An 11,004-nucleotide genomic window follows, 5' to 3' on the forward strand; every position below is an offset into this window, starting at 1 on the left:
CGGGGTTGTTGATAAGCGGTTGCATTACCGTTACCGGGGGGATGTGTGAGACATACACGCATGCACATAAATGTAATAACACTATCGGGAAGATGAAACTATTAAACTAAGCCACAAAGCCAACCATTACAAATGAATGGTTTGGGGGAGGTATCGATAAGAAGTAGAAATACTTTAGCCTTGTGTGTATGTGTGGGGGGGGGGGGAGAGGGAGAGGGCTGTATGCTGGATTATTAGTTCAAAGAAATATTTTGAACAGGTCATCATAATGTTTTAAGCCCCACACCCCCAAATAAAAATCACGTATGCCACCCACCTCATAAAGTACGTACATGACTAGTGTAGAATTAAAAAGCTACAGTAGTTATTGATTCTCAGAATAGCAAACATTGTTATGCAAGCCCATTTCAAGAAATTCACATTGAATGAGAAGTCATACACGCATGCGCCTAAATGGGATAACACGCATATGCGTTTCAACAAGGTTCCAATGAGACACATACGCATAAATAAAAACAGTATGAAAAGAAGAGCAAGCCTAGCAAAAGCATCGATTAATAAATAATACATATAGAAATGTGATGACACACATACAGTATGCGTTTCAGCAAGGTTCCAATCCGCATGAGCGGAAAAAAATATTTTATATGCGGAAGACACGACGTTATATTTTTGTAATTCTGTATACATTACAGTATGTGTCCTCATATTTTTTATGTGTATGGCTAAGGAGCCTCAGACTACTGTATACAGTATGAACTTGTAACGTTAATCTCTGCTTCAAATATAAATCTTCAAATTACAATTACTGTACACACACAGACTTGCAGAACTGTACGGCTGTACAGTAGGTTGAATTGCTATTAGACTTTTAAGACAACAGCTCGCGATCGCCCACTTGAGTTCCTAGACTGTATTACAGACATCGCTAAATTACAATTTTCTGCGCCCGATACATGGATTCTGCGCTCGATAGAAAACCGATAGAACCCCGAGTCAATTACTATACGGTTGGAAAACATAGCTCGTCATGACCCGGTATTCAGAGTGGTACGCCGGGCGAGGTTTTAGAATAAAGGCTGGCGCCTCTGTATTCTCTTTTTACAGGTGAAGATGTCCAAGATCCAGCCAGTCTGAAAAAGATAAGAAAATGTGGATAGAAAAAGATTGTACATTTGGAAGAAGAGCAAATATATTTGTATAATTGTATTCTTCATAAAATCACTTACTGCTTTCTAAAAAAATATTTCTTATTTTAAACTATTTGTTAGTCATCTCAAGTTTTTACATTTCATTAATTTCTATATCATTACATACAGTAGGATATCCTATCAGATCGTACAAAGATGAATGGGAAGAATGAACTGGTCACATTGCATTTAAATTTTGAAGACACAATAGCACACTAGCACCTATGATTTCTGACTTTTATTGCAACCAACACTAAGGGGGTCATGCACTAAGCAGCGAAAAATTGCATTTGCCAGGGGTTTGAACTCGCCATGTTTTGAGCATGTTGCCCTCGCAGTATGCAGGAGGGGCCGAATCCCTGGTGAATCACTGCGAGAGCAACATTTCAAAACATGGCAATTAGCCAGTGGCGAGACAGTCTGCCTGCCGATAAGCTGCCGATAAGCCATCCCCTGCCGAGATGTGTCTGCAGCAGAGAGATATCCGCCACTCTCTCGGTGCAAACCTCGGCCCAAATAAAAATATTTGTAATAACATTTTATTCATAGTGTACATGTGCAGGGGGTCTCCGAAGCTGAACCACATTCGTTTCAGGTCCGGGGACCCCCTGCTTCCCGAGATACAGGCCCCGTTATGAGGTGCCGGTATCCCTCTGCATTTAAATGTCCCGATCACATGATCGCGAAATGTAAACAAAGCAGAGGGTCTCCGGAGCTGAACCGCTTTGGTTTTAGGTCCGGGGACCCCCTGCTTCCTGAGATACAGGCCCCTTTATGGTAGTGTACGGGAGCAGAGGGTCCCCTGAGCTGAACCACATTGATTTCTGTCTCAGAAACCCCCTGCTTCCCGAGTTACAGGCCCCGGTATGGGGCATCGGGTGCCAGTGTCGCCGCCATCTTTATAGCATCCAAGACGCGACGTGCCTGCTATAAAGATGGCAGCAACACTGGCACCGATGCCCCAAATCGGGGGCCTGTAACTCGGGAAGGAGGGGGTCCCTGAGCCAGAAATCAATGCGGTTCAGCTCAGGAGACCCCCTTCTCCCGCACAATATTATTAAAATACATTAATGCTGCTTCATTACCATAGCGGTTAATACCGCTACGGTCATGAAGGGGTTAAGCCCTCCCGCTACCCACCCGCAAGGCCCACACCCACTTCACCCACCCTCGCTACCCACAATAAAAACCATACACACTACATTCCCATCTTATTATATATTAGTGAAAGCACTGTATGCCTGTCTGCATCTTCCTGTGTCCCTAGGGGAAATCTCATTGGTCCCTTGGCCCGCACACACACACAAACACACACACACACACACACACACACACACACACACACACACACACACACACACACACACACACACACACACACACACACACACACACACACACACACACACACACACACACACACACACACCTCCCGCTCTCTTACCCGCCGGTCCCGGAGGCTCATTTCCCGCTCCCTTACCCTCCGGCCCCAACACACCTCACCTGCAGCCTTCACCTCTCTGTCCTCTCCCCCCACCCATCACACTCACCTCCCTCACCGGCACTCCACTCACCTCCCCCCTCCCCGGTGTGCTCCACTCACCTCCCCCCCTCCCCGATGTGCTCCACTCACCTCCCTCCTCCCCGGTGTGCTCCATTCAACTCTCCCCCTCCCTGGTGTGCTCCACTCACCTCCCCCCTCCCCAGTGTGCTCCACTCACCTCCACCCCTCCACAGTGTGCTTCACTCACCTCCCCCCCTCCCCGGTGTGCTCCACTCACCTCCCCCGTGCTCCACTCACCTCCCCCCTCCCCGGTGTGCTCCACTTACCTCCCCCCTCCCCGGTGTGCTCCACTCACCTCCCCCCCTCCCCGGTGTGCTCCACTCACCTCCCCCGTGCTCCACTCACCTCCCCTGTGCACTCCACTCACCCCCCCTCCCCGGTGTGCTCCACTCACCTCCCCCCCTCCCCGGTGTGCTCCACTCACCTCCCCCCTCCCCGGTGTGCTTCACTCACCTCCCCCCTCCCTGGTGTGCTCCACTCACCTTCCCCCCTCCCCGGTGTGCTCCACTCACCTCCCCCCCTCCCCGGTGTTCTCCACTCACCTTACCCCCTCCCCGGTGTGCTCCACTCACCTCCCCCCCTCCCCGGTGTGCTCCACTCACCTCCCCCCCTCCCCAGTGTGCTTCACTCACTTCCCCCCTCCCCGGTGTGCTCCACTCACCTCCCCCGTGCTCCACTCACCTCCCCCCCTCCCCGGTGTGCTCCACTCACCTCCCCCCCTCCCCGGTGTGCTCCACTCACCTCCCCTGTGCTCCACTCACCTCCCCCGTGCGCTCCACTCACCTCCCCCCTCCCCAGTGTGCTACACTCACCTCCCCCTCCCTGGTGTGCTCCACTCACCTCCCCCCTCCCCGGTGTGCTCCACTCACCTCCCCCCTTCCCCGGTGTGCTCCACTCATTTCCCCCCTTCCCCCCCTCCCCGGTGTGCTTCACTCACCTCCCACCTCCCCGGTGTGCTCCACTCACCTTCCCCCCTCCCCGGTGTGCTCCACTCACCTCCCCCCTCCCCGGTGTTCTCCACTCACCTTCCCCCCTCCCCGGTGTGCTCCACTCACCTCCCCCCCTCCCCGGTGTGCTCCACTCACCTCCCCAGTCCCTGGTGTGCTCCACTCACCTCCCCCCTCCCCGGTGTGCTTCACTCACCTCCCACCTCCCCGGTGTGCTCCACTCACCTTCCCCCCTCCCCGGTGTGCTCCACTCACCTCCCCCCTCCCCGGTGTTCTCCACTCACCTTCCCCCCTCCCCGGTGTGCTCCACTCACCTCCCCCCCTCCCCGGTGTGCTCCACTCACCTCCCCAGTCCCTGGTGTTCTCCACTCACCTCCCCCCTCCCCGGTGTGCTCCACTCACCTCCCCCGTGCTCCACTCACCTCCCCCGTGCGCTCCACTCACCTCCCCCCCTCCCCGGTGCGCTCCACTGACCTCCCCCCTCCCCGGTGTGCTTCACTCACCTCCCCCCCTCCCCGGTGTGCTACACTCACCTTCCCCCTCCCCGGTGTGCTACACTCACCTCCCCCCTCCCCAGTGTGCTCCACTCACCTCCCCCGTGCTCCACTCACCTCCCCTGTGCTCCACTCACCTCCCCCCTCCATGGTGTGCTCCACTCACCTCCCCCCCTCCCCGGTGTGCTCCACTCCCCTCCCCCATCCCCGGTGTGCTTCACTCACCTCCCCCGTGCTCCACTCACCTCCCCCATGCTCCACTCACCTCCCCCCCTCCCCGACGGCCGGACAGGGAGTGGCCAGGCAGCCTTTAGCTGCCATGCGGCACTTAAGATGGCAGCGCCCGGAAGGACCCCCTTCCTCCCTCGTGGAGTAACTAAGATGGCGGCGGCCGGAAGGAGAGGTGACGTGTGTGTGTGTGTGTGTGTCACTGTGTGTCACTGTGTGTGTGTGTGTGTCACTGTGTGTGTGTGTGTGTGTGTCACTGTGTGTATGTGTGTGTGTGTCACTGTGTGTCACTGTGTGTGTGTGTGTGTGTGTGTGTGTGTGTGTGTGTGTGTGTGTGTGTGTGTGTGTGTGTGTCACTGTGTGTCAGTGTGTGTGTGTGTGTGTGTGTGTGTGTGTGTGTGCTCCACTCACCTCCCCCCCTCCCCGGTGTGCTCCACTCACCTCCCCTGTGCTCCACTCACCTCCCCCGTGCGCTCCACTCACCTCCCCCCTCCCCAGTGTGCTCCACTCACCTCCCCCCTCCCTGGTGTGCTCCACTCACCTCCCCCCTCCCCGGTGTGCTCCACTCACCTCCCCCCTCCCCGGTGTGCTCCACTCACCTCCCCCCTCCCCCCTCCCCGGTGTGCTTCACTCACCTCCCACCTCCCCGGTGTGCTCCACTCACCTTCCCCCCTCCCCGGTGTACTCCACTCACCTCCCCCCTCCCCGGTGTTCTCCACTCACCTTCCCCCCTCCCCGGTGTGCTCCACTCACCTCCCCCCCTCCCCGGTGTGCTCCACTCACCTCCCCAGTCCCTGGTGTGCTCCACTCACCTCCCCCCTCCCCGGTGTGCTCCACTCACCTCCCCCGTGCTCCACTCACCTCCCCCGTGCGCTCCACTCACCTCCCCCCCTCCCCGGTGCGCTCCACTGACCTCCCCCCTCCCCGGTGCGCTCCACTCACCTCCCCCCCTCACCGGTGTGCTCCACTCACCTCCCCCCTCCCCGGTGTGCTCCACTCACCTCCCCCCTCCCCGGTGTGCTTCACTCACCTCCCCCCCTCCCCGGTGTGCTACACTCACCTCCCCCCTCCCCGGTGTGCTACACTCACCTCCCCCTCCCCAGTGTGCTCCACTCACCTCCCCCGTGCTCCACTCACCTCCCCGGTGCTCCACTCACCTCCCCCCTCCCCGGTGTGCTCCACTCACCTCCCCCCCTCCCCAGTGTGCTCCACTACCCTCCCCCATCCCCGGTGTGCTTCACTCACCTCCCCCGTGCTCCACTCACCTCCCCCATGCTCCACTCACCTCCCCCCCTCCCCGACGGCCGGACAGGCAGTGGCCAGGCAGCCTTTAGCTGCCATGCAGCACCTAAGATGGCGGCGCCCGGAAGGACCCCCTTCCTCCCTCGTGGAGTAACTAAGATGGCGGCGGCCGGAAGGAGAGGTGACGTGTGTGTGTGTGTGTCACTGTGTGTCACTGTGTGTGTGTGTGTGTGTCACTGTGTGTGTGTGTGTGTGTGTGTGTGTGTGTGTCACTGTGTGTATGTGTGTGTGGGTCACTGTGTGTCACTGTGTGTGTGTGTGTGTGTGTGTGTATGTGTGTGTCACTGTGTGTCACTGTGTGTGTGTGTGTGTGTGTGTGTGTGTGTGTGTGTGTGTGTGTGTGTGTGTGTGTGTGTGTGTGTGTGTGTGTGTGTGTGTGTGTGACACTGTGTGTGTGTGTGTGTGTGTGTGACACTGTGTGTGTGTGTGTGTGTGTGTGTGTCACTGTGTGTGTGTCAGACACTGTAGGGTGGGGACCGGAGCTATGCATAGGGGGGGGCCCGAGCGGAGAGAGAGGGGGGAGCAAAGAAACATACAGGGGGAGGGGAGAGGAGGGACCCGCAAATTTTAAGCAACCCACCACCCCTCATGTCCACTGCCCCTCCTCCTGTCCACTGTCCCCCCCTCCTGTCCACTGTCACCCCCCTCCTGTCCACTGTCACCCCCCTCCTGTCCACTGTCACCCCCCCTCCTGTCCACTGTCCCTTCCCCCTCCTGTCCACTGTCCCGTCCCCCTCCTGTCCACTGTCCCGTCCCCCTCCTGTCCACTGTCCCGTCCCCCTCCTGTCCACTGTCCTGTCCCTCTCCTGTCCACTGTCACCCCACCCCTCCTGTCCACTGTCACCCCCCCTACTGTAAACTGTCAACCCCCCTCCTGTCCACTGTCCCGTCCCCCTCCTGTCCACTGTCCTGTCCCCCTCCTGTCCACTGTCCCATCCCCCTCCTGTCCACTGTCCCGTCACTCTCCTGTCCACTGTCCCCCCCGTCCACTGTCCCCCCCCATCCACTGTCCCCCCCGCCCGTCCACTGTCCCCCCCATCCACTGCCCCCCCATCCACTGTCCCCCCCGTCCACTGTCCCCCCATCCACTGCCCCCCCCATCCACTGTCCCCCTTCCGTACACTGTCCCCCCCGTCCACTGCCCCCCCCATCCACTGCCCCCCCCGTCCACTGTCCCCCCCGTCCACTGTCCCCCCCGTCCACTGTCCTCCCCCCCGTCCACTGTCCCCCCTCCTGTCCACTGTCCCCCCCCTCCCCTCCCCTCCTCCTGTCCACTGTCCCCTTTTTCCCCCCTCTCCCCCCCCTTTTCCCTTCCTCTCCCCCCCTTTTCCCCCCTCTCCCCCCCCTTTCCTAGCGGGAAATTTAACTCACGGGCAACGCCGTGTCTCTCAGCTAGTAATAAATAAATAAATATATATATTTATATATTATATACAGGCGTTCTACCCAAAGCCTCTGTCACATGGTCTACTAGAGCCAATCAGAGTTGGGATTCAGTTTCCACGCTCTGATTGGCTACCGTACCATTTGAGGGTGGCCATCTTTCTTTTGATGACGTCGTCTAAAAGGCAATTGAAGCACAGCCATTCTGATTGGCTGGCATAATTGCCTTTAAATGAGGTCATCAAATTTAATTTTTTTTACAAAATCACATGGGTTTCACGGTCCAATCAGGGCCGTGGGAACTATATGACGAAAAGGTGACGTCATAGGCATATAAAAGCCTATGTCGTCTCATTTTGAAGCCAGACGCCGAGGAGGAAGGACCTCTGGAAGAACAAGAAGACCAGGGCGTGGCAGATGAAGATAAGAAGACCCCGGAGGAAGACAGAAGAAGACGAAGAACAAAGAGAAAGACCCCCGTTATGGATTACAAATAGAAGAAAGAAGACATAGGGCCTCATGCAGTAAGCGTTGATAAGGGAATTATCACCATTTTATAGCCAAAATTGGGTTTGAGATTCAGTAAGCGCCGATAAGTGCTTGATTTCGCCAGGTTTCAGAGCCGATTATTTTGTTATGGCCAGTCGGCTGCCGATAAGCCTGTTTTCGCCACTGATCGCCACTTTTTTAAATCGGCTGGATTCAACAAAAAAAAACAGCTTATCGGGGCTGATCGGCACTACGAAATTGAGATGTTATGGCCGATTTCTCCCGCCAACTAAAGTTGGCAGTTTGGACGGGAGAACGATCGCTAAGGCTGCCGGAACGGCACTTAGAAAAAAAAAATCTTCTGTACATCAATGGAGTCAATGGAGCGGGGACGTATAACAGTATAGTACTGTTTACGTTTCATTGCTCACAATACAAACGTCATTTGCATTACAGTGTGGGGGGCATTCCCTGCATTGTGTCACGGCTGACGTGTATTATTTGCATAACATTATACTTTTACATGTTTGCAGCATTTGCGGGTCACATTACTCATCATGTGATGATGTGGCAAGGGAAAATACTATACTCAACTCTTAAAGGAGAACCTCACATCATAGCACACATTTTACTGCATTGATCGACAATTGTTTACATGATGTTACACATGTCACACATGTCACACATACACCGTATCTTCATGTTCCTTTACATTACACAATGCTTGTAATGTGTCACGCATCTTTAAACGTTCATGTACATCTAAATTCTCATGTTTACATCTACGTTTGGTCCTCCCTATTTTCATGACGTCACTTATTGGACGCTCAATCACATTGCATGTTTACATTGTAACCGTAGCATTACAAGCACTTCAACCTAACTTATACACACATGTACAGTAATTCAGCATTGGGACACCTTGTAAACTCATTCTATAGCAACTATCCTCCTTACAGAAATGCATGCATATGCACACGACTATTCATTGTTGGCAACATGTCACAATAACATGGCTAATTACACATGTTACACAAAACTTTTCCCACATCAATCTCAGCCTTTTTGTCTCATTACATGACTGACTCTTGCGTTCACAAGTTTTACATGCATTGCACATGCAACTATTTATTTGCAAGCAATGTTTCTACAAAGCATCACGTCACATCATTGGCAAATATCATCATTCCCTGCAGAATACACACAACAACTGCACACAGCTTGCCACACAAGTACTTTATTATGTTCATGTAAAACCTTGCATTTTACTATGTCACCTGACATCATTATACCTATTTAAAGGACGCCCATTACCTGCTCATTCACAGCTACTCATTTCAAAATGTTGAGATTGTTTAGGAGACGGAGGAACATTCTTTTCTATGACATGCTTGATGATGAAGACAATCATATAGGGCAAGGGAGGGACACACCGAGGGACAGTGACAGGGACAGTGACGCGGATACGACAGGGACAGGGAGAGGGACAGGCCGAGGGACAGGGAGAGGGACAGGAGATCAGAGGAGAAGACAGAGGAGACAAGTTGTGCCTCGTCCGCGTCTGTACAGGGAGAGAACCCTGTTAGATGGGATGAGTGAGGAGGAGATTGTAAGTCGCTATCGTTTGAGTTCAGCAGCAATCTTAGCTCTTTATCAGGAGATAAGGGGAGATTTAGATTTTTTCACAGCCAGAGGTCGTGCAGTCCCTGGGCTTGTTAAAATGCTGTGCTCATTACATTATCTTGCTTCCGCGTCATACCAGACAATTGTGGGCATAGTGGGCGGGGTCTCGCAATCTACATTCTCGCGGGCCTTGACCCAGTTTCTCTATGCACTCAATAGACGCGCTAGGAATTATATTCATTTTCCTACAGAGGCGACAGAGTGGCTGGAAGTCAGGACTGGCTTTTATAATATAGCAGGGATACCATGTGTGCTGGGTGCAATCGATTGCACACATGTTGCTTTGATTGCACCTAGTCAGAGTGAGCATGTGTACCGCAATCGGAAGCACTACCATTCACTCAATGTACAGGTGGTATGTGATGCGACGATGAGGATAATGCATGTGGTACCCAAATTCCCTGGTTCCAGTCACGATTCCTCCATCCTGAGGAACTCTTCAGTCTTCCATGCGTTCGAAGAGGGACATTTTGAATATGGTTGGCTGCTGGGTGAGTACACATTTACATGTTATAACACAAAACACATTTTTATTTAGGAATGTTGGCATTGTAGAATTTGATCACTAATGTAAGCTTATGTGTGCTCCATTCATTATAGGTGACTCAGGATACGGAATTAGGCCGTGGCTCTTGACTCCGGTGCTAAACCCTCAAACTGAAGCAGAGGAGAGGTACAATGCAGCCCATATATCTACAAGATCTGTTATAGAGAGGACATTTGGCCTACTCAAGACCAGATTTAGGTGTCTGGACAGAACTGGTGGGGCTCTTCTATACAAGCCTCAAAAAGTGTCTGATATTATCCTTGCCTGTTGCATTTTGCACAATGTTGCACTCAGGCACAATGTACAATCAGACCTAGCTGAGCCTTTGGTAGACGAGCATCCCACCCATGTAGCTGCTGAAAATGAACAAACAGCCAGTGGTGGCCAGACACGACAGAATCTCATCAATTCATTTTTTTCTTGTAAGTAAAAACAGATATGTTCCAAGTTCTACTTTTATACTTACATTATGTTATCTTAACAATAATTTTTTTTTATATAACCTTCTGTTAGGACACAGATGAATATGGGTTGCACACCTTTCTTTTCTCTGCTGTGTGCACAAAGGGATGTGGCACCGGTATGTTATTGTTGCACAGGTTATATAATCCCTCTTCAATTGTACTTTAGTTGTGTGTATGTGAATACAACTGGGGTAACAAAGCACTAATATTTTAGCATTGTGTTGTTCCTTATGCTAACACAATACACATATTATGCCCATACTCATTCATGCTTCTAGTATGCTTACATACAATGTTATTGGTGCAGTGTAACATGTACATCCATATGATGTGTACACCAGGCTCATTTACATTTTGAATGTCATTAAATATACATGGTGTTGCACATTTAACACCAAATACACACTTTGATGTGTTGTTTACGGTACTGAAGATGGCATGTCAATGTTTGCAATTTATATATTGTTCCTTTGCATTATAGGTATATTTGCAGTATGACTGATCATGGTATGTATATTTGCTGACATCTCTCATAAGATGTGGCTACCTCAATCTTCCTATAATTATTTGAACTAAAAACCCAACATATTGGTTTAAACACAAATGTTACATATATGTACTTTCTGTATCATGTATATGCATTTAGCTACTCTTGAGGTTTCATGTGCATTGTATTACAAAATGATTACTCACATTTCATCACATTTTATGTA

The 11,004-nt window shown here is 52.1% G+C and overlaps 1 protein-coding gene across 1 annotated transcript in view; it reads right to left on the minus strand.

The window, feature by feature from the left end:
- Positions 1-1,101: 1,101 nt before the first annotated feature.
- LOC142488111 (uncharacterized) overlaps positions 1,102-11,004 on the minus strand; it is a 93,489-nt gene continuing 83,586 nt past the window's right edge. Inside the window, exon 6 of the mRNA XM_075588484.1 lies at positions 1,102-1,133. Within this exon, the coding sequence (XP_075444599.1) occupies positions 1,102-1,133 (32 nt within the window). The remainder of the gene's footprint in view (positions 1,134-11,004) is intronic.

The sequence above is a fragment of the Ascaphus truei genome, chromosome 2, assembly GCF_040206685.1.
Source record: "Ascaphus truei isolate aAscTru1 chromosome 2, aAscTru1.hap1, whole genome shotgun sequence".
Lineage (NCBI taxonomy): Eukaryota > Metazoa > Chordata > Amphibia > Anura > Ascaphidae > Ascaphus > Ascaphus truei.